Source organism: Microtus pennsylvanicus, chromosome 7 (assembly GCF_037038515.1).
Source record: "Microtus pennsylvanicus isolate mMicPen1 chromosome 7, mMicPen1.hap1, whole genome shotgun sequence".
NCBI lineage: Eukaryota > Metazoa > Chordata > Mammalia > Rodentia > Cricetidae > Microtus > Microtus pennsylvanicus.
This window is the reverse complement of record NC_134585.1, coordinates 123,305,566-123,329,590: the sequence shown is the minus strand read 5'-3', so window position 1 is coordinate 123,329,590 and position 24,025 is coordinate 123,305,566. Positions and strand designations below refer to the sequence as shown.

Sequence of the window (24,025 nt, the reverse complement as noted above, 5' to 3'; positions counted from 1 at the left end):
CAGATGGTTGTGAGCCACCATGTGGTTGCTGGGAATTGAACTCAGGACCTCTGGAAGAGCAGCCAATGCTCTTAACCACTGAGCCATCTCTCCAGCCCTGAACAAAATATTTTTTTCACTACCAAAAACCAGTGTATATATAGCATTATATATGTGTAATGTGTATTGTATATGTTCCGGTCTCGAGTACCTGAATACTCACTGGACTGTTGATGCCACACTGTGTTACAGGTTATAATTATCATCCCTGATGTTTGCATCTGTCTTCTACTTCCATTCTGTCAGTTGGAGTATAATTATGCCTTTTATTGTTTGAAAATAAGAATGAAAGCTAGGTGTGGTGGTGTACACCTGAAATGCCAGTACTCTGGAAGCAGAGGCAGGAGGATTGCCTCTTGTTCAAGGACATCATTCTTTACATAGTTCATTTTAGGCCTGCCAGGGCGTTTCTTAAGTTTAAAAAAAAGGGGGGGGGCTGGAGAGATAGCTCAGAGGTTAAGAGCATTGCCTGCTCTTCCAGAGGTCCTGAGTTCAATTCCCAGCAACCACATGGTGGCTCACAACCATCTGTAATGGGGTCTGGTGCCCTCTTCTGGCCTTCGGGCATACACACAGACAGAATATTGTATACATAAATACATAAATAAATAAATATTTTTAAAAAAAGTTTAAAAAAAAATTAGCCGGGCGGTGGTGGCGCACACCTTTAGTCCCAGCACTCGGGGAGCAAAGGCAGGCGGATCTCTGTGAGTTTCGAGGCCAACCTGGTCTACAAGAGTTGGTTGCAGGACAGATTCTACAACTACAGCCAAACCCTGTCTTGAAAATCAAAGAAAATAAAAATAAAAAATAAATTAATTAATTAAATAAATAAAACCCCAAAAGGATGCTAAATAGCATTGTCTGCATAAGTAAATGTATTTTAAATTTCATTGATTAAATTGTCAAATGAATAGTTTGAAGAATTTTATAATTCCTTGATACAACTTGATCAGTACTCCTTTGTTACTTTTTGACACAGTCTGAAACTGACTGTGTAGAGCATACTAGCCCACCAGCTGGCGGGGATCACTGGTGTTTAGTGTAATTAGAAAACTTGGGGCTTTATATAGAGACCATTTATGCTGAAAATTTTAAGTCAGGTTTTCAGTGCTTCATAACCTGGATATGGTTGGGCTTGTCTGTAACCCAGCGCTGCAGAGGGTGCCGAGGAGGGAGGAGAAGATGTTGAAAGCCACCCTTACCACATAGACAATTTTAGACCAGCATGGCCTGCATAAAACCCTGTCTTTTAGGGGCAGGGGTGTGGTGTGGTTTTTTTTTTGTTGTTGTTGTTGTTTTTAAAAAAAATTTATTGATATTTATTGAGCTCTACATTTTTCTCTGCTCCCCTCTCTGCCTCTCCCCTCCCCTTCAATCCTCCCCCACGGTCTCCATGCTCCCAATTTACTCAGGAAATCTTGTCTTTTTCTACTTTCTACTTCCCATGTAGATTAGATCTATGTAAGTCTCTCTTAGTGTCCGCATTGTTGTCTAAGTTCTCTGGGATTGTGGTTTGTAGGCTGGCTTTCTTTGCTTTATGTTTAAAAACCACCTATGAGCCAGGCGATGGTGGCGCACGCCTTTAATCCCAGCACTCAGGAGGCAGAGGCAGGCGGATCTCTGTGAGTTTGAGACCAGCCTGGTCTACAAGAGCTAGTTCCAGGACAGGCTCCAAAACCACAGAGAAACCCTGTCTTGAAAAACTTAAAAAAAAAAAAAACCACCTATGAGTGAGTACATGTGATACTTGTCTTTCTATGGCTGGATTTCCTCACTCAAAATAATGTTTTCTAGCTCCATCTATTTTCCTGCAAAATTCAAACTGTCGTTATTTTTTTCTGCTGTGTAATACTCCATTGTGTAAATGTACCACATTTTTTTCTTTATCCATTCTCTGATTGAGGGGCATTTAGGTTGTTTCCAGGTTCTGGCTATGACAAACAAAGCTGCTATGAACATCGTTGAGCTGGGTGTGGATTTTTAAACACCAAGGAGGTATTCATGGTATAAAGTTAAAAACTAGTCAAAGTGCTGGGATTAAAGGCATGAGCTGTGACATCTGGCCTTAATTCAGTTTTTTATTTAAAAATGTAAACAACAAAAACCTGAAACAGTCACTTAGCCAGCCAAGTAGTTCAGGGGGTAATTTTACAGTTTTTTTTAATCCTATCACTTTAGAGTAATGCAGGTGATTTCTGTGAATTTGAAGCTCGCCTACACAGCAAGTTCCTAGCCAGCTAGAGCTACATATGCAGTGAGACCCTGTCTCAAAAAAATAAAAGAAACCTGGCTATGAGGCTCTGAACATAGCAGGAAAGTATAAAACTGAAAGAAGACTAAATTTAAGAGCCCCAGCCCTTGGGGTGTGGTGTGTTTGTAGAGTTTCCAGCACAGGCCTGCTCTTTACAGTCATGACCCTGTTTTACCCAAGAACAATTTCCATGGCCCAGGTATGTATACATATAAAAGAGGTATATGTCAGAGAGGTTATAGTGAAACTCCCAAACTGGACTACTCTGTGTGTATAAGGACAGTTTATTGGGAATCAAAATGCTAAGGCTATCTCTGGTGGCAGAGAACAGAAACTTGTGGGAAAGTATTTTCTGTGATAGCAGGGTGCAGGCTGTTTGAATTAGCTGGTAAACAGACCTCCCTTATGAGAATCATGAGGGATAGGGAAGTTTGAGCTTCTGTTAGCAATATTGTCATCAGCACTGCTACTTTGGTGACTCACTTTGGACCAAACAGTATAAAAACCCAACATATACTGATAATAAATCATAAATTTATTTAAAAATTGTTTTTAAGCCGGGCGGTGGTGGCGCATGCCTTTAATCCCAGCACTCGGGAGACAGAGGCAGGCAGATCTCTGTGAGTTCAAGACCAGCCTGGTCTACAAGAGCTGGTTCCAGGACAGACTCCAAAGATACTGACAAACCCTGTCTCGAAACCCGCCTCCCCCCCCAAAAAAAAATCTTCAATGGCTAGAGAGATGGCTTAGTGGTTAAGAGCACTTGCTGATCTTGCAGAGTACCTGAGTTTAGTTCCCAACACCCACATGGTGTTTCAGGGGATCCATTGACCTTTTCTGGCCTCTGCAAAAACCAGGCATTTGTGTAACACCAATATTCATGCAAACAAAACACACATAAAATTAATGTTTTTGTTTTGTTATGTTTTTGTATGATGTGTATGCATGAGTATAAGTGACCTTGTGTATTTGTGGAAGAAAGAGAACAACTTCGTGATTTGAATTCTCTCTTCCCATCATATCTTCTCCCATCATAAACTCCAGGGATTGAATTTAGGTGGTCAGGGCTACAGACTATCACACGTGGACAGCCAGGGCTGCTGTTGAATGAATAAAATTGTTAGAGAATATTAAAGAACTTCTTTTTAAAGGGAACTTCCAGAATTTAAGATTTTTTTTATTTATGTTCATATTCATAGGTGCTCAAAGGTACAGGAGAGTACATGCAGAGGACAGAGTCGCAGGCACGGGTGCTAGGACTCAAACTTAGGTCCTCTCCTAGGAGCTGGCAGTGCTATTAACTGCTGAGCCGTTTCTCTAACCCCGGGTTGTTGTTTTTTTAAGTACATTATTAGATTACATTTTTTCTTTCTGTTTATTTATTGAAAAGGGGCCAGCATACATGCATGTTGAAGGAAAAGATAGTGTTCAGAAGTTAAGTCTCCTTTAACAATATAGTTTCCAGGGCTCTAACTCGGGTTGTCAGTCTTGGTGGGAAGTGCCTTTATATACTGAATCATCTTTTCAGATATAATTTATTTTCATTTGACCTCAGGAAGAAATTTAATTGCCTTTGTTTCTTACTCTTTTCTCATCACAGCCCAAAGAGCCGATTAATCCAGTTAAAAAAAGAGAAGCTGGAATATACTCCAGGAGAGCATGAATATGGATTGTTCCCAGCACCAATTCACGTTGGTGAGTACTGAGTCCACATAATTTATTGGTAAGAGTAAACTATATATGTTTAATTTAGGGGAAGTGCTTCTGTTCTTAGTTCTCCTGGGTTCAAGTTCTTTATCATTTATTTATAAGATATTCCCAATAATTCTCACCAAGGATGTGGGACTGTAGCTCAGTTGATAAGAATGTATGCCTAACAAATATAAAGCCTGGATTGGATCCCCCTAAGTATTTTATGAACCAGGAGCATGAACTAGGCAGAGAACATGCATGTAACTTTGTCACTCAAGCTGAAGGCAGGAAGATCAGAAGCTCAAGGACATCCTCAGCTACACAGTGAGTTAGAGAGCAGCCTGGAGCTCTGCATGAAAGGTAAAAGGAAAGAGGGAGGGAAAATACACTCTGCCATTGATCTGTTCATCAGCCCTGCTTTTCTTGTTTTATCATGGAATTAGCCAAGCAATGGGCATCATTCTTTTTCTTCCAAATGAGAATTTTGAGTAGGCTCTCCTGAGACATCATTTAAAGCAGACATTGATCAAGGACATTCTTTAGATAGATCTTTCTTTTTATTGTTTATTTGCTTGGGAGTTTATTTTTGTTGTTAAGATAAAGTCTTGCATAAAGGTAAGCTTTAACTTAATAGCAACTACCTTAAACTACCGACCCTCCTGACTTTATCTTCCAAATTCTGGGATTATAAACTGCACGCCATTCCCAGTCTTCACCTCACTGTTTAGAAATTAATTACTATCTCTTGCTTCAAGGAAAGGAATGGCAGGTTGTCTTAGTTGCTTTTTCTGCTGCTGAGATAAGTACCCTAGGAAAAGCAACATGAGGGGAGAAAGGGCTTATTTTGGCTCACTTTCTACCATGAATGTAGTCCAGTCCCACCCACAATTAAGATTAGTCTTTCCACATTAAATTAATATAGTCAACGTAATCCTTAGGCAACAGGCATTGCCTAAGGGCTCATCGGTCAGATGAGTCTTCATTCTGTCAAGTTGAAAATTAATACTAATGTCATAACTCTACCACTTGTCAACTTGACTCCTATACACACATCACTTGACTTTTGCCCAAGGCTCATTACCATATTATAATGTAAAGGACATTCACTCCAGCTTTAGAAGTCTGCAAAGTTTTTCAAAATTGTAGCACAGGGGGCTGGAGAGATGGCTCAGAGATTAAGAGCACTGGCTGCTCTTCCAAAGGTTCTGAGTTCAATTCCCAGCAACCACATGGTGGCTCACAACCATCTGTTCTGAGATCTGGCACCCTTCTCTGGCATGCGGGCATACATCAATGCAGAATGTTGTATACATAATAAATCTTTAAAAAAAAAAACAAAAAACAAAACAAAAAAAAACCAAAATTGTAGCACATTAAGTCAGTTTTTAGTTGGGCATTGGTGGCACACACCTTTAATCTCAGCACTTAGCAGAGCTAGGTGTATTTTGGAGTTTGAAGCCAGCCTGGTCCTACGTAGTGAGTTTTAGGACAGCTGGGTCAACACAGAGAAACCTTATCTCAAAAAAGTAAAAGTGAGTTTCTAGCCAGGTGTGATAACATATAACCTTTAATCCCAGCACTTGGGAAGAAGACTATCTATTGCTATACAGTAAGACCTCATTTAAAAAAAAAAAAAATCAGTTTCCAATAAAATTTTTAAAAAAATACATAGACATATTTTCAACTTAACAGCACGGAGTAAATATTCCTATTTTAAGAAGAAAGAACTCAGGCATAACAAGGAACAATCACACCAAAGCAAAATAAAAATTTAGCAGAGCAAACACTAAATCCCATAGTTCCATCTCCATCGTTGGGGGCTCATCGTATAATCAACTGGGCTACAAAAGGCTTGAGTAGCACCAACCCTTAATCTCTACTGCAGGCAGCACACTTAGATTCTACACGCACACCTCTCTCTGGTGTGTATCCCATGGTCCTGGAGTCTCCATTTCGGTTTAGGTTTCATCTTCCCAGCTTAACACACTGGCCTTCAGGGGCCTTCTTGTAAGACACATTCCCTAGCCAGAGCTGCTCTTGAAATCACAGAAAACTCCACGACTCCGTCAGTCTTACAGCTTTCTTACCTTCACCCCAGTGACAAGTGGACAACGCTGCTTAAGTCTCCTCCCTTCTTGGCATGTAGCCTGACCCCCTTGGTCAGCTTCTGTCTGCTTCTGTGTGTCTATCTTTGCACCAGGTGCACACCTGGTATATGTGGAGGCCAGAAGAAGAAATCAAGTTTCCCTTGTACTGGAGTTACAGGTGATTGTGAGCTGCCATGTGGGTGCTGGGAATTCAACTGGGGTCCTCTGGAAGAGCAGCCAGTGCTCTTGACCACTACGCCATTCTTCCAGCCCTTTTTAATGGTTTTCAAAATGTGTGTCATGTGTGGTGTGTAGGCGGGGGTGGGGGGTCATCCCACAGCATGCATGTGGAGGTCAAAGACACCTGTGGTGAGTTGATTCTTTCTTACCATATATTCATGGGATCAAACTCTGGTCATCAGGTTTGCATGACACTTACTTTTACCCATATGAGCCATCTCAGCAGCCCTGGCCAGCTGCTTCTAGGGAACAAGGACTACACAGTGAGACCCTGTCTCAAAAACAAACAAATAAATGGAAAGTTTGTTTCCTCTTCTTAGGACCAGTCTCAACTTAAAATTTTTGTAGTTTATCTCAGTATTAAAAGTCAGTAGTCACAAGGCAGTGAGGCACGTGCCTTTAATCCCAGCACTTAGGAGGCAGAGAGAGGTGAATTGAGTTGGAAGCCAACCTGGTCTACCAAGCAAGTTTCAGAACAGCCATGGCTACAGAGAAACCCTTTAAATTAGACAGGCTGATTTAATTCCATAGTTTTTCTATTATCATTGGATAATAGATGTGATAGTTATGTCCTTCTGCAATTGTTGTTCCTTTCTCATTAGCATTTAGAAAATTCAAAGTTAATAAGTCATTATGCAGTCTATTTCTGGGTGTCTTTATTTAGAGTTCAATTTGGTCTTTCTATAACTTCCTGTCCTGTAGGATTGTGTGGTATACCTTTAATGTGCTTTATATGTAATAATCAAAAAAAACCAAAAAAACAAAGATCTTTCATTTTACTAGAGGTTATGCTGGATGGAGCACAGTCACTCTTAATTTGTGCAGGTTACCTTGATGACCACAACTTCTAGGAAACGTATGATTACCAAATTAGCCTTTTCCAAACTCAAAGCAGTTGCCCATTGAAAACCTGGATAGGTATCAGTGGTGTGGTGTGCATATTTTAATTTTCCAAATTATACAAAATGGAACACATCCATTTGCCAGATTTCATTCCTTTGAGTACCCTTTGGGTTGCTTCCTGCAGGTAGTAGAGTTTGGTTATATAAAAAATAACTAGGAAGAGGCAGGGCAGGTCGCAGGTGGCTTGGCGGACACGCCCCCTCACCCAAGGCCCCCTCCGAGCCTCTTTCCACCACCTCCTTGCCCCCTTGCTTTCTTTGGTCAGAGAGGGCCAGTGCGAGAAGATGGCAAAGACATACGATTATCTGTTCAAACTGCTGCTCATCACCGACTCCGGCGGCGTCAGTAAAACCTGCCTCCTGTTCCCCTTCTCTGAGGACGCCTTCAACACCACCTTCATCTCCACCATCCGGATTGATTTTAAAATGAGAACAATAGAACTCAATGGAAAGGAAATTAAGCTTCAGATGTGGTACACAGCAGGTCAGGAAAGATTCCTAACAATCACAACAGCATACTATAGAGCAGCCATGGGAATTATGCTGGTCTATGACATCACCAATAAAAAGTCCTTTGACAATATTAAAAACTGAATAAGAAGCACTAAAGAGCTTGCCTCTTCAGATGTTGAAAGAATGATCCTGGGGCCTGGAGAGATGGCTCAGGGGTTAAGAACACTGAGTTCAATTCCCAGCAACCACATGGTGGCTCACAACCACCTATGAGATCTGATGCCCTTTTCTGGCCTGCAGCATACATGGAGCCAGACACTGTACATAATAAATAAATAAATAAATCTTAAAAAAAAATGATCCTGGGTAACAAATGTGATATGAATGACAAAAGACAAGTGTCAAAAAAAGAGGGGAGAAGTTAGCAATTGACCATGGTTTTAAATTTTTGGAGACAAGTGCAAAATCCAGCACAAATTTAAAGAGGCATTTTTTACACTTGAATGGGATATAATGACAAAACTCAACAGAAAAACATGACAGCAATTCATCAGGAGCCAGGCGGGCCAGTGAAAATAACAGAAAACCTATCTAAGAAGACAAGTCTTTTCCGTTGTTCATTGCTTTGATGAACTCTTCATTTCTGAGACACTGCAGTGTACCTAAAGGGCCCTCCCTGCTTCTCTGAGAGCACAGGTTACCCAGCCTCAGAGCCACCTCGCCCAACTGCTGCGGAGAGCACCATGGAACTCTAGGCCTCTCAACACAGAACACCAAGTGGATTCCAGCCACATGACCTAGCAAAAGAGCAAGCTCCTTTCCTCAGACAGGGAAGCAATGATGTGGAGACACATGCAAGACTTAATTGGTTTTTCCTTGTTTGACTGCCCGTCCTGGAAGCTGCTATCTTTCTTCGCATATGAGTGTCAGTCTTTCTGTGGTACAGCATAATCTTATACTCCTAACTGAGCACTTTAGTGACATGAAATTCTAGACTTATATATTTGGGGACATTTAAAGACAGCAGAATATTAAACAGAGGTTGATATACTAAAATTAAAGATATATGGCCTGGGATATATGACCAAAAGTTCCTCTATTGGTAGCATTTATTAAAGGGCTTTGATTTGCAGTGTTCTTAAAAACCATTAAATTCTGATTAACTTTTTAAATTCATAAAAATGCCTGTTTATTCACAGAGGCCATATCACTTTCATCTTTCAGGTGGTTATCAATTTTGCTCATCCCTGAGTAGCTGTTTTCTTTAAGATGGCTGCCGCTGCCTCCTCTCTGGAAACAGCATGTAGAAAGCACTCTAGTCTCGCTGTTTCTTTTAGTGTTTTTTAGTTTTTGTCAAGACAGGGTTTCTCTGTTGCTTCGGAGCCAGTCCTGGAACTCATTCTTGTAGACCAGGCTGGCCTTGAACTCACAGAGCTCTGCCTCTGCCGCCTCCCAAGTCCTGGGATTAAAGGACTGTGCCACCACCACCCAGCTAGTCTCACTGTTTATGAGGGTCATATTTGCTGTCCCTTTTCCTGCCTGACTTCTTGTCATTATTTACTTATCTAAAACTAATAATATATGTAAGAACTGTTGTGTCTGTATGTGAGCTTCATGCATTGGGATTTCACATAGGGAAATTGTCATTAGGGCTTTATTTTCTTTCTTTCTTTCTTTTTTTGTTTGTTTGTTTGTTTTTTGAGACAGGGTTTCTCTGCAGCTTTGAAGCCTGTCCTGGAACTAGCCCTTATAGGCCAGGCTGGCCTTGAACTCACAGAGATCCTCCAGCCTCTGCCTCCTGAGTGCTGGGATTAAAGGTGTGCCTCACCACCACCCAGTTTAGGGCTTTATTTTTACACCCAGCTATGGTCTTATTACACCAGAATATGTAAATATTCTTTCTTAGATTTACCCATTACCTTGTATTACCCATTTCTTAACTATAGTCCCCATCTGTGAGAGAGTTAACAAAGGTTAGATTTATATTTCAGTTTGCATAAAACATACTTATATGGAGAGAAATTAGACATGCTGGTGTAAGATATAGCTCTTATATGTCCACGTGCAGTAAGAAGCCCTGCGACTTCCCTGACCGCTGTGCAGGGAGATCACTTCAGCAACATCTGAAGATAGAGGCTAGAATAGGTTCCCAGTGAAACATTGTACAACTAAATGATTTACATGCTACTTAGTTACAGTACACTTCACTGTCTGATACCCTCAGACTCTCTTTGAAACTTCTGAGTCCAACTATTTTTTTAAATATTTATTTATTATGTATATAATATTCTGTCTGTGTGTATGCCTGCAGGCCAGAAGAGGGCACCAGACCTCATTAGAGATGGTTTTCAGCCACCATGTGGTTGCGGGGAATTGAACTCAGGACTTTGGAAGAGCAGGCAATGCTCTTAACCACTGAGCCATCTATCCAGCCCATATATGTTGAAAATAATGATTTTTTTATCCTATTTGGTGTTTAAAAATATATATAAAAGTGATTAGATCTAGCAGTCCTACAGAAATCTTGTCTTTTCATTAGAGCACATACGATCCAGGTTTCAGCTCTCAGACAGCCATTGCTGAATGTATAGGACCCAGCCCTTTGCATTTAGGTTTTGTAGTTAGAGATGTGGTGTGGCTATCTAGGCCAGAGCCAACCGAAAGTGACAGATCTGTTCCCTGCTGAAACTCAAGAAATTTAGATTTCTCTAAAAGTGTATGTGCACACGCATGTGTGCACATTATTGTGATCTTACAGATGGGCTACATGGAGATTTTGCAGCAGTATTTGTGCGTCAGTGGCTGCACTTTATTAATATTATGCTAATTTTTTTGACAATAGTTGGACTCAGAAGTTTCAAAGAGAGTCTGAGGGTATCAGACAGTGAAGTGTGCTGTAACTAAGTAGCATGTAAATCATTTAGTTGTACAATGTTTCACTGGGAACCTATTCTAGCCTTTATCTTCAGATGATGCTGAAGTGATCTCCCTGCACAGCGGTCAGGGAAGTCGCAGGGCTTCTTACTGCACGTGGACATTTTATGCAGTCTTTGTTATAAATTTCCTTTGAAGGACTGTTTTTTTTTTAATTATGCCTCATTTAGCTAACTAATATTCTAATACCTGGAAGAAAAACAGTGAGCCAACCTCTAAGCATTCAACAAAGTTTAGACAGCATGCTTTATCTTGTTTTGAACTGAAGACATCCTTGGAAAAGAGAAATTGACACCTTAGTTTTAAATAAAGCATGCATGTCAATATCTAGTAGCATACAAAAAAATGTTACTGCCCTGTCCGTCAGTGAATTTAGTTGTGCAATATACAATGGATTGTTCCAAGTAAGAAATGATCACTGCAATTTAAAGGCTCCAAATTCTGAGAATCTCTGTTAGAGCTTATGAAGTATCTTCCTCTGAGCAGTACAACAACAAATTAGCAGACTTTCTCTTCAAGCTTATGACTTAGATGCTTTTAAAAATATATCTTGATCTTTAAAGATGAGATTCTAAGCCTAGAATTTTAAAACCGCATTTTATTATGTTGGTTTACTGATCTCAAAATTTCTTCAATTCAGTTTTTTAGACTTCAAAAAAACCTAAACAAAACAAAGAACCTTCATTTATGTTTCTCATTACACCCAGTGGCAGAGAAGACTGTCTGAAAATGAAATCCTTTGCTTCAGAAGGACATAGCAGGTCAGGAGATACTAATAAAATTTATGAGTACCATGTTCATTAGAAAGAAACTAAATGACTGAGTATAGAAAAGAAAATCAGCAAGCATTTGTTTTAAGGATTTCCACATTTTAACTTTGTGTCTTGAGATGTGTGCCATATGCCTGGAACTAACAGAACTTTGTATTTCATTCTTGTACCTTTTTTAAGAGTGAACTTCTGATTGTTCATTCCAATGGTCTTACAGATGGGTTTGTCGTGACTGCAGCTGATGCTACAGTTCCCTTAATGCAAACACTGTGAACTGTCTGATGAAAATCATGCCCCCATGGGAACTATAAAGGTTTTTCATAGACTTGTGTGCTTAAACATATTTTCCTTTGCTCCCATGGCTTACTGTGGAAAGCTCCTGTGGATAATACAGACCTGTCTTGTGGCTGGTCTGCTGAAGCCAGGTCATTAACTATACTGATACTGAAGCTGTGTTTTTAAAAAAATGGATTTTATTCCAGGTGGACTTTTTTTTTTACAATAATGTTCATCTAAAATAAAAACTACATAATGAAAAAAAACTACATTCCATTCCATTACAATTTTCTTGGCTTGTTCCCACGTAATGAAAAAGGTTTCTTTTGAACCTTTGTTATTGACATGATGGGTTTTGTTTTTCTTTTTCTTTTTCTTTTTTTCTTCTGAGGCCTCCAGCGCATTTCCTATCAATAGTTAACCAGTTTCTTCATTACTTTTTGCTAGAGGCTCCTGGCAGACCTGTATGGGATAGGATTATGTGTTATATATTTGGGACAATTCATTTTCCTAGTTATTTCTTATAACTGAATAATAAAGTCAGTTCTGTTTCATCTGGTATAAATTCAGCAGTTTCAATATGTAAAACAACTCTTTCAGTAACTATGTTGAGAGGTTCTTTAAAATCCCTTTGTACCATGAGAATAGCATATAATTCTGATTTTTGTACAGACACATAAGGCCTTTGATCCACTTTTCTTAAATTTTGTGATTTGTAGCCTGCCTTTCCTGATTTGTTTGTATCAGTATAGGTTGTAAGGGCTCCAGTTATTGGTATGTCCCATACAGTGCGAGGAAGGATCCAGTTAATTCTCTTCATAAGTTAAATTCTCTTGCTTTTGGGATAGTTGTTGCTAATCTCTCCCTAAAAAATTACTGCAAATTCTTTGCCAGGATCACTTTCTGCTCATAATTTGTCAATTTCATCATTAGTGAATGGTACTACAATTTCTGCTAGGTCTATTCCAGCTAATTGATGAAGTCTTAATTTTTTCCTTTAAAATTAACTCAGAGACCTTTTCCACACAAGTTTTTAATTTTTTACTTGGTTTTTGTGGTTAAAAGATTCATTCTAAGATAATATCTTCCCTCTGCATTAAAATTTTTGTAGGGGAATGGTTGGAAGGTAATATGACCAGAATGCAGTTAAGCTTCAGATCCACACAATCCATATGTGCCTTCTGTAACTTCTCTTCCACAAAAGCCAATTTTTTGTCAGCTTCATCTGATAATTCTCTTGGACTGGTTAAATTCTTGTTACCACTTAAGGTTTTTTTGTTTTGTTTTGTTTTGTTTTTTGATTTTTTGAGACAGGGTTTCTCCGTAATTTTTGGTTCCTGTCCTGGAACTAGCTCCTGTAGATCAGGCTTGCCTCGAACTCACAGAGATCCGCCTGCCTCTGCCTCCCGAGTGCTGGGATTAAAGACATGTGCCGCCACCACCTGGCTCCCACCTAAGGTTTTGAACAAATTCCTCAGTTTGTTTTTCATCCCCAATAGGACATGTCTCTTACCAATCTCTGGAAGTCATTAAGAGTCTGTAGTTGATCTCTCCTAATTTGCACCTTTTGGGATCCAGTTCTTTTGTAAACCTATTTTATATTTTAAATAATTAATAGAATCTCTTTGTATTTTTCAGGACCAATTTGTAATCCCTAAGAAAGCAAAACTTTCTTTTTTAAACATTCTTTCTAAAGTATTTACATTTGAATCAGCTAGGAAGATGTCATCCATGTAAGGGAAAATTATGGACTGAGGAAATTGATTATATATCATTTTTAATGGCTGTCATACAAAATATTGGTGCAGGGTGGGACTATTTTACATTCTCTGTGGGAAAATTTTCTATTTGTTGGACTCTAGCGTCCAAACACCGAGGAGGAGTCGCCCCCAGAGACCATCTCACACCCCACGGCCGATGCAAAAGCATGAGGATTTTATTAATTCTGTCATGACAGGGTCCCTCAGCATTCGGGAAGCCAAGAGACCTCGAACAGCTGGTACAGTCTACTTTTAAAGGGGCCACAGAAGCAAGGGGGCTTGTTCTTTGACTATTCTGATTGGCTTATTCGAAAGGGCTATTACCAATAATTGACTGGAGAGCTGTTGCCAGATCAGATGAGGTAAGAGGTCATTTTGACCCCGTTTCCCAGGGGACCGAACCAAAACATAACGTATATGGGTAATTGTTCAGGAACTGAGTAAGTGCTAGTGTAGCTGTTAGGTCCTTGGTTCCCTGGGGAGGAGGGGAAGCACTATGGCACAGAGGCTGAGAGGATTCAGAATTGTCAAAAATGGCTTCAGGATTGTCTTAAAGTCTTACATATTGATCTCTCTTAACATTCTGAGAATTAGGGGCTGGAGAGATGGCTCAGAGGTTAAGAGCACTGACTGCTCTTCCTGAGGTCCTGAGTTCAATTCCCGGCAACCACATGGTGGCTCACAACCATCTGTAATGAGATCTGGTGCCCTCTTTGGGTCAGCAACCATACAGACAGTCAGAACACTGTATACATAATAAATAAATAAATAAATAAAGAAAGAAAGAAAGAAAGAAAGAAAGAAAGAAAGAAAGAAAGAAATCTTTAAACATTCTGAGAATTATTATAAGTAAATACCATGAAGGCAAATTTTTCTCTGTGTTATAGGTATAGTGAAGGCACCATTTTTTAAATCAATAACTATGAGTGGCTATCCTTTAGGTAATGAGGGATTGCAAAGGAGTACCAGACTGTAGAGAGCCATTACCTGCATCACCTTGTTGACAGCTCTTAGATTTGTCACTACTCAACATTTTCCAGATTTCTTTTTAACAACAAATACAGGAGAATTCCAAGGGCTGGTAGACTCTTCAGTGTGCTGAGCATCTAGCCACTCCTGTACCAGCTGTTCTAAGGCTTGCAGTTTCTCTGTTGTTGAAGGCCTTTGCTCAACCCTTTACAGTTAGGACTGTTGGTGCCTCTGAATGGTCGCTGACTGCTTTATGGTACCTTCTAATACTTTGCCCGGAAACATACATTAGTTTATGGTTTGTTTCTAAGATTGGAGGAATGTTGATCTGGGTATTCCATTTCTGTAACAAATCACATCCCCACAAATTTATTATTGTTAGCTACATAAGGCTTTAATTTTCCCCTCTGTCCTTCTAGCCCTATACCTTTGACCCATCTTGCACTCTGTTTTACCTGAGATAGTGTTCCATTCCCTAAAAACTGAACAATTTCCTCCTGAAGAGGCCAGTTTGGATGCAAGATTCTAGAGCACTATGATTTCTTTCTTTAAATATCTGGAAATCACCTCTCCTTCCAAGCATCATCATGGTCATGAGATTCAATATTGATTGTATCTCAGATCTGTTCACCCAAGAGTACTGATCTTGCCTTTAATGGCCTGATTACTCCCTTTGCATTGTACATTATCGTTTTCAAAAGCCAGAGATACAATTATAATTTATCTAGCTTCTGAATTTGGTATTATTCTGTTTACTGCTAAAGTCATTCTTTGTAAGAGATCTGTGAAGGTTTCCTTTGGGTCCTATATAACTTTTTAGTAAATGACTCAATTGTCTTTCCTATTTCTCCAGTTCTGTCCCAAGCATTCAGAGCTGCTGTATGGCATACAGCCAAGTTGTGGTCATCATAGAGATTGCTTTTGTACACTAGCATAATCTCCCTGTCCAAGAAGTTTGTCTTGGGAGATTTCCATTCCTCTAGCCTTACTTTGTTGCCTCATCTACCAGGTCCTCCATTGTAATTGAGAACCAGGCTCCAAGCTGCTGTAGCCAAGTCTCTCCAGTCTTGAGGAATAATTCTATCACAAATTGACCATGAGTTTAAGATCTGATTCACAAAAGGTGAATGCATGCCATGTGAGACTATTGCTTCCTTAAATTTCCTTAAATCTAACATTTCCATATTCAGCTCTTGCACAGCCTTGGGGATATCTATCATTTGTCATTTGTTTTTGTAGGGTTACTGGATAAATTTAAGCTGGCTATTTGAAACCTTAGGCTGTTCCTCTCTAACCTTAAAGTGCAATGCTGAGATTGGTTCCTTTAAATTCCTCTGTCTGGATCTAAATATCTCTATGATCTGTTTTAATAAGTTTTCTAAGTCCTGTATCATGACACTCATATCAACCATCTTTTTAAAGGATAAACCAAGATTTATCAAACCAGCAATAATCATTATCAAAATGATCATTAACATTATGCCAGTCTCGATTCAGTTGATTATCCCTTCACTTAATTGTTTCAATTTTAAAATATCACACAGAGACCTAACTCCATCCATCATAATAGTGTTTTCCATTTTTTAATGTAGAAAAAATTTCTTTTAACTAATACTTTCCTATAAGAATTCTGTAACGGCGTAAATGAATGCAGACAGATTGTAAAAATATATATACAGCTTTAATGGCGAAATAGACTTACAGAACCACAGTTCCTGCGGAGACCAGGAAAGCAGAAGGGTTGGCTGGGAGCACGCTTGCCAAATTTGTAGGCAAACATTAGCCCGAGGCGAACATGCCCCCCAAGGGGCGGGACTTATCCCTACAGAATTCTCAATTGTTTCACTAAATTTGTTGACAGTGATGGTGGAATGTGAGGCATGTCTGGGAGGAGACCACCAGCAGTGCACAGCCTAAGGACAGCTGCAGCTCCTTGTGTGGAGAGGGGCTTAGGGAAAACCCACAACCCTAGGGGGAGAGACCCAGCTGTCTAAAAACTGCACATGGGATTGTGTGGAAGAAGCACGTGTGTGGGAGCTGTCCTATAGCAGAACCAGCTGGTCTAGGGCTGGTAAATCCTATGGCATTTGGAGGCCAGGTGTTTCTGAAGTTTGGGTGGCAGCTGGAGGCTGTTGTAGAGAAATACAACAGGAAATTCCCAAAGTCACTCAGAGGCTTAAGGGTAAAAACAAAAGAAAACTTAACCACTGTAACAATGACTCCAGCAGGAGTGCCCCCCCCCCAAAAAAAAAAAAAACATTTCCAGTGTGTGCCAAGGGCTACAAGGCCAGAGGCAGGTGGCCCTAAAGCTGGATACCAGCTGTTGCATGAATTCTAATTAGTCTTAATAATAAAAACCCGGAGTCAGATATTGGGATAAACGCTGAAAGATCAGAACCAAAAGGACACGCCATAGCCAATTCTTACCTTAGTAATTTTTCAACCAAAAAAGGGCCAAGCTTCTGCCTCCTCCCTTTGCCCCATCTTAAAACTTTCTGTCTGTCTTTCTGTCTGTCTGTACAGACCTGCAGGCCTCTATGGTTAACTAGTGACTGGCTCTGCCCTCTGATCTTTAGGCACTTTTTATTTGTTAAAACACAAATAGAATATCACAAATAGAATAACAAAGCTGCATGACAGCCACCAAAGGAAAAAAAGCTGGCGGGCAACATTCCAATGAACAGGTATTGGGTAGAGCAATAGGAGAGAAGGAGCAGCACTGTGGTTCGTGTACTGTGGAGAGAAGCCCATCTGAAGGTGTGGCGGTTTTGAGGAACAGACTAATAGGAGTTTCTTGGTCATGCTGCTGCTGGGTCTACACTAATCTGAGTGGCCTCTGCTGCCACCTGAGGTCATGGTTGAAATTACCTGGCACGAGTGAGAAGGAAGCACAAAACAAGTAGCAAACCTGCTTAGGAGGTTATTAGAGGAGAAGTGTACAGGCCTGGGGAAGTCCATGTGCAAAGAGAGGGAGAGAGAGAGGGCTGAAGATGGCCCATCCAGCTTTTAAAGGCTGCCTAGCGCGTGCGCACAGGGGGATGACAAAGCCACGTCATACACAGATGACAGAACTCACGCATACACACAAGGTTTACGTAGCTGCTGCCATATGTAGGGATGCAACCATGATGCGCATGGGTCATGCAGGGCCTTTTAAGGTCCCCAGGGCGACTAGGTATTTTTACCTGAGGGCTTGTCCGCACATGTGTGGCCCTGGAACCTGGAAGTGCCAGCCCTGCTGGTTGACTAGAATCATAACAATGGTGACATTATGTCTAGCCTGAACTGCATCTGAGGACCATGTCTGTGTCCATGGCCCTATTACCACCCCAGTTCTGTGCTGATTGATACCAATGGTCAATGTTATCACCAGGGTACAGAGGAGAGCTGGCCCCCGTGGCCTGGGCACTGGAGAGCTGCCCTTGACCCCTTCCAGAGAGAGGCCTGACCAGTGGAATCCCAGACAGGCTCATATTGAGGTCTTTGACCTGGCCCATCCAGCGTCTATCCCACATGTGACCTGTAGGAGCATGTGAAGTGACCAGTGCTATAAAGCTGCAGCCGCAGGATCTCCATAATTCCAGGCAAAAGAAGTCTAGCCTAGAGAAGTTTCGGTGAGGATCCTGTGTTGTTGGTGTACCAGAAGCCAGAGGCCTTGAACCAAACCAGCAACTCATTGCAGTGGACATTGACAAGTTGTGCTTTTTGTGGAAAGGTGTGCTTCATGACACACCGCTCTCAAGATGGAGGACTGAAGTTATGCTGTTGTTTTCGTTTTTGTTTGGTTTTTGGATTTGTTTGTTTGGGTTTTTTGGTGGGGAGGGCTACAAGGACGGAGGGTGGACATGGAAGGACTGGGAGATGAGTGGGTTAGGGCGCAGGATGCAAAATTCCCAAAGAATCAATTAAGAAACTATGTTAATATATTTTTTAAAAAGCAGTTCAATTTGTAGGGGGAAAAAAGTTAATAGGATCTTAAATTCACGTGTACTTTCCCCCTCTTTGTGTAGCCCTGGCTGTCCAGGAACTCATTGTATAGACCAGACTGGCCTCAAAGAGATCTGCCTGCCTCTGCTGCCTTCTAAGTGCTGGGGTTAAAATGGGCATAGGTTTTTTTGTTTTTTTCCGAGACAGGGTTTCTCTGTGTAATAGTCCGGCTGTCCAGAAACTCCTACCTCTGCCTCCTGAGTGCTGGGATTAAAAGCATGCACCACCTCAGCCCAGCTAGGCTTTTTATTTTAATTATGTATGTGTTTGTATCTGTGTGTGAGTATGTTGCATGTTCAGCAGCCAGATGAAGATGTCAGATCTTGTGAAGCTGGAGTTACAGGCAATTGACCACCCAATGTGGGTACTCAGAACCAAACTTCGGTCCACTTTGGGGGGCCATCCTAACCAGTGAGCCATCTCCCCAGCCCCCTGCATGTTCTCTTCTTCCCCTGTCCCTTTAAACTGTTTTGTATGTCTGTGCTTGTGTCTATATATGTGAAGTATGGTCCTGAATTCTGGAATGCACATTACCCAGTGTTCATCTAAAAGTCAGAGAAGCCAGACATGTGGCCCACACCTTTAATCCTAAAGAGGCAGAGACAGGCAAATCTCTGTGGTGTGTGTGTGAGTGTGTGTGTGTGTGTGTGTCTGGAATTCAGAGATGTGTGCGTGTGTGGTGTGTGCGTGGTGTGCGTGTGTGTGTGTGTGTGTGTGTGTGTGTGTCTAAAAGCCAGAGGCACCTGGGTGGTGGGGACACACCTTTAGTCCCACCACTCTGGAGGCAGAGGCAGGCGGATCTCTGTGAGTTCAAGGCCAGCTTGGTCTAAAAGAGTTAGTTCTGGAACAGGCTTCAAAGCTACAGAGAAACCCTGTCTCCAAAAACACAAACAAATAAATAAATAGATAGATTAATAAGTCAGAGTGGTTCTCCTTCCACCATGGATTCTGGGAATCATCATGCTGGGTGACATGTATTCTTCAGTTATGTAAATTCAAGAATGTCCTTTTTCATTTTCTTTTTATTATGTTGTTTAATTTTGAGTGTGGGAATATTTTCCACAACGCTGCATAGAACAATTTGTAGCAATGCATTCTCTCTCTTTCTAGCATGTGAGTTCCAGGTATGGAATTCAGGTAGTCAGACTTGATGGCAGGTAACTTTATCTGTTAGCCAGTCTGGATTTCTGCCCCTCACCCTTTAGTTGTTTTAGATTTTGTTGTTGGTGTTGTTTTGTGTATAATTCTTTTTCCCGGATGGATATATATTTATCACGTGTACCTGGTGCTTGCAGAAGTCCAAAGAGGGCATCAGCTCCCTGAAACTCGGTTGTAAACCCTGTCCTCTGCAAGAGCAGCAAGAACTCTTAACCACTGAGCCCAGTAATTAAAAACTCCTTAGTGTTTATTTAATTTCATTGTGACTTAGTGATTTCAGTTGTAATTTTGCCTTATTTGTTTTCTAGATATGACTATAAATTTTTTTTTAATTTATTTATTATGTATACAACATTCTGCTTCCCACACACCAGAAGAGGGCATCAGATCTCATTACAGATGGTTGTGAGCCATCATGTGGTTGCTGGGAATTGAACTCAGGACCTCCGGAAGAGCAGTCAGTGCTCTTAACATCTGAGCCACCTCTCCAGCAGCCCCATGACTATAAATTTTTAAAATACATTTTGCACAGCCAGGCAATGGTGGCACACACATTTAATTCCAGTATTTGGGAGGCAGAAATAAGCAAATGTCTGAGTTTAAGGCCAGCCTGGTTTATAGAGTGAGTTCCTGGACAGCCAGAACTACACAGAGAATCCGTATCTTGTAAAGATGCTTCCCCAAAGAAAATTTATTTGTGCGTGTTGTATGTGTATATTCAGATGTGTATTGCATGTGACTATTTGGTGACTTTGTATGGACTGCTTATCAGGATAGTTGTTGAAACTGACTTTTTTATTTCAGGAAAGTACCTGAGACAGAAGAGAATTGACTTCCAGCTTCCCTATGACATCCTCTGGCAGTGGAAACACAATCAGGTACAGAGGCCTCTTTGTCCAGGTTTTGTTTTTTGTTTTTTGGTTTTTTGAATTCATAACAGTTAGGCAATAGGGAGTGCAAGTTTGTTTTCCTCTGGCTCCTTATATCTTAGGATATACTGAGACCTGCCCTTATAAAGGTTAGAGACTAAGAAAAATAATTTGCATACATATTTAATGTATACCTTACTTGCCTTTTATCATACTTCGTAATTATAGTAAGTTTTTGCTTCAATGGGCAACCTTTTGTTCTTATTCTAAGCTTTTGTTTTGGTATCAATGATTTTTGTGCTATAACAATTCTGTTTTATGCAGGGCACAATGAAGATGTACTGCCACAACACTAAAAAAAACACACACACAAAAAAACCTCAGACCTTAATTAGTTTAAAGGTATCAGAACAACACTGGGAAACTGGAAGGTGGGGTGACACATCTTTAATCCCAGTCGTCAGGAGGCAGAAGCAGGTGGATTTCCGTGAGTTCCAGACCAGTAGAACCACACAGTAAGACACTGTCTCTAAATAAAAGTTACCTCTGGAAAATCAGAAGCACTTCAGTCTCCTCTGCCTCCTTTTCTCTGGTGTTCTCTGGTGAATTGTTTCAAGACAGGCTTTCTAAATAGCCATAGCTGTCTTAGAACTCAGAGATCTGCCTGCCTCTGCCTCCCGACTGCTGGGATTAAAGATATGCATCACTGTTGCCTGGCCTCTGTTAAGTTCTTATGAATATCTTATATATTTGTGTCTTTTTATTGGGTTTGGTTGGAGGCGTTGCTTTTGTTTTATTTTGTTTTTAGACAGTGTTTTTTTTCCCTCCCTATTAACTTTGGGGAATGGGGCTTTCAACATGGACCAAAAAAAAAAAAAAAGATAAAATAAATCCTGATAAATCACTAAGTGATAGAGTTTAGTTCAATGGCTGTTTCTTTTGCAGCACACTTTAGTTCAAACCTGAGAGCTCTTTCCTCAATGTTTCATATTACCCAGGCTGACCTTGAACTTGCTATGTAGCTAAGACTGGCTTACCACCTCTGACCCTCCTGCTTTCATCTCCATACTGCTGAATTGAGATACAAGCACACCAGTAGCACGCTCTGCTTGTGGTGAACCACCATAATGCTGATTTCCTGAGATTCCCTATCAGTCACGGCAGAGAGGACAGCTCATCTTTCTATTGTCATACTACTACACTAAAACAAACCTTAGGGCTGGAGAGATGGCTCAGTGGTTAAGAGCATTGCTTGCTCTTCCAAAGGTCCTGAGTTCAATTCCCAGCAACCACATGGTGGCTGACAACCATCTGTAAAGAGGTCTGGCGCCCTCTTCTGGCCTTCAGGCATACAGACAGAATATTGTATACATAATAAGTAAATAAATATTAAAAAAAATAAAGCAGTAGCTTAAACTTTATAAAAAAAAAACCTTATACATGTTGAGGGTTTTAGGGTTTATAAGGATTTTGTGATTTTATGGTAGGGTTAATACTGAAGCTTGAACACAAAGTGTACCACTGGCCTTTACCCCCATTCCCTTTCCTTTCTTTTGATAGCGACATATAGAATCTTAAGTTACCCAAGTGAATAAGTGTTTTTTTTTTTTGTTGTTTTTTTTTTTTTTGGCTCGGGAGTCGAACCCCGGTCTCCCGCGTGACAGGCGGGGATACTCACCACTATACAAACGAGGAAAATTTGGTCTTCAGATTGATTATTTTCAGTAGTTATCCAACAGCATGTTAATTTTTTTTTTGTTTTTGTTTTTTTGTTTTTCGAGACAGGGTTTCTCTGTGGTTTTGGAGCCTGTCCTGGAACTAGCTCTTGTAGACCAGGCTGGTCTCGAACTCACAGAGATCCACCTGCCTCTGCCTCCCGAGTGCTGGGATTAAAGGCGTGCGCCACCGCCACCCGGCCATGTTAAAATTAAAAAAAAAAAAAAAGCAAATCCAAAATACATTGTTGTAACTCAGATGTTATTTACACAAGCCTATAATTCTAGTTCTCAGGAAGGGATATAGGAGAACAAAAGATTTACCTAAAAAAATTTAGGCCATCCCAGGCTCCATAGATGCTGCCTTTAAAAAAAAAACTATCTAATTCTCCATCACCCTTTTTTATTGTGGAGAAAATTAAAAATAAATCACTGTGAGATCATACCTGATTCGGAAAAGCTGAAAAACATTTGCTATGTAGCTTGTGCTCACAGTATCCTCCTGCCTCACCTTCCCAAGTGTTACGAGTATAGAGGTGTCCCATCATGCCCAATTCCCACAAATACTTCCCTATGAACAGAATGCATGGATACCTACCTTTATCTTTAGAGTTTGATGCCACACTGTCAGTTGAAGCAAAATGCTATATCAAGATTTTCTTTTCTTCTAGCTATACAAAAAACCAGATGTCCCCCTGTATAAAAAAATTCGTTCAAGTGAGTAACTTAGAAGTTATTTTTTCTGCCTTCAAAACATCAATATTCCTCCTGTCTTGACACTTATTTTTATAGTTCTATATGTTCAAAAACTTTTATTTGCTGTCTTCTCAAGATGTCTACGTTGATGTCAAACCTCTTTCTGGTTATGAGGCTACCACCTGTAACTGTAAGAAGCCGGATGATGCCGCCAGGAAGGGCTGTGGGGATGACTGCCTCAATAGGTACTGTGACTGTTTCTCTGAAACGGAGTCTGACATTGGACGCTGATGCTCATGGACTGCATAGAGTATCAGAGAGAATCTTGTGTACCAAAATGTCACCTTCTCTGGGGGAAGTTCTCAAGATAATATGAGATGATGTTGTAATCTGTTAATAACCAAAGTCTTAGGTGCCTTCTTAGCTTTCAGCATATGGTAGGCCATAATGAGGAACCGTCCAAATGAAGTGTATAATTTCCACAGAAAACTGTGCTAATAAATTATTTGCATGTATGAGCATCCACATGATCAGTGACCACTAATGAAAATGAGATGGTAAAAGTATCATCAAAGGTAAAAAGTGTGGTGTAACTCATTTGGAGGGTCTTATTTTTAGTGGGAACTATTTGATTTCAATTGTGCCAGAGCTCTGCTTCTCCTGCCTCTCTCCACGTGCTGAGCTAATGAGCATGCACTGCCAGCCTCTACTGGGTATCAAATGGAAATGCCTGGTGCAGGAGAAGGAATGAAGATAGAATTGTTGGTTTTAGTAATGCAGATAAATTTACAGAAAATAAAGAATTTAATGTTCTGAATATGGTAATACTTACCTGTTAATTTCAGCCCTGTGGAGGCTGAGATTGCAGGAACCACACAGATTGTAAGGTGCGCCGGGTGATGGTGGCACATGCCTTTAATCCCAGCACTCGGGAGGCAGAGGCAGGCAGATCTCTGTGAGTTCGAGACCAGCCTGGTCTACAGAGCTAGTGCCAGGACAGGCTCCAAAGCCACAGAGAAACCCTGTCTCGAAGAAAAAAAAAAAACAGATTGTAAGGTGCCTGCTGTACATGGTAGTTCTGGACCGGTTGGGCTCGTAGTTAGACACTGTTGTGAAAAACCAGAACCACCAATAGCCAAAGACAACTGCTTCCCCATGCCCAAGGTTAGCTCCACTGTCAGCTGGAGGAATTAGTTTTAACATGCCAGTTGGGAATCTTTCCTG

The 24,025-nt window shown here is 40.7% G+C and overlaps 1 protein-coding gene and 1 pseudogene across 1 annotated transcript in view; both read left to right on the top strand.

Annotated features, from left to right (window-relative positions):
* Positions 1-24,025, top strand: part of Ash1l (ASH1 like histone lysine methyltransferase) — a 143,390-nt gene that overhangs the window by 65,891 nt on the left and 53,474 nt on the right. Inside the window, exons 7-10 of the mRNA XM_075978509.1 lie at positions 3,894-3,988; positions 20,326-20,399; positions 22,777-22,822; positions 22,938-23,046. Of these exons, the coding sequence (XP_075834624.1) occupies positions 3,894-3,988; positions 20,326-20,399; positions 22,777-22,822; positions 22,938-23,046 (324 nt within the window). The remainder of the gene's footprint in view (positions 1-3,893; positions 3,989-20,325; positions 20,400-22,776; positions 22,823-22,937; positions 23,047-24,025) is intronic.
* Positions 7,437-8,661, top strand: LOC142853957 (ras-related protein Rab-8B-like; annotated as a pseudogene).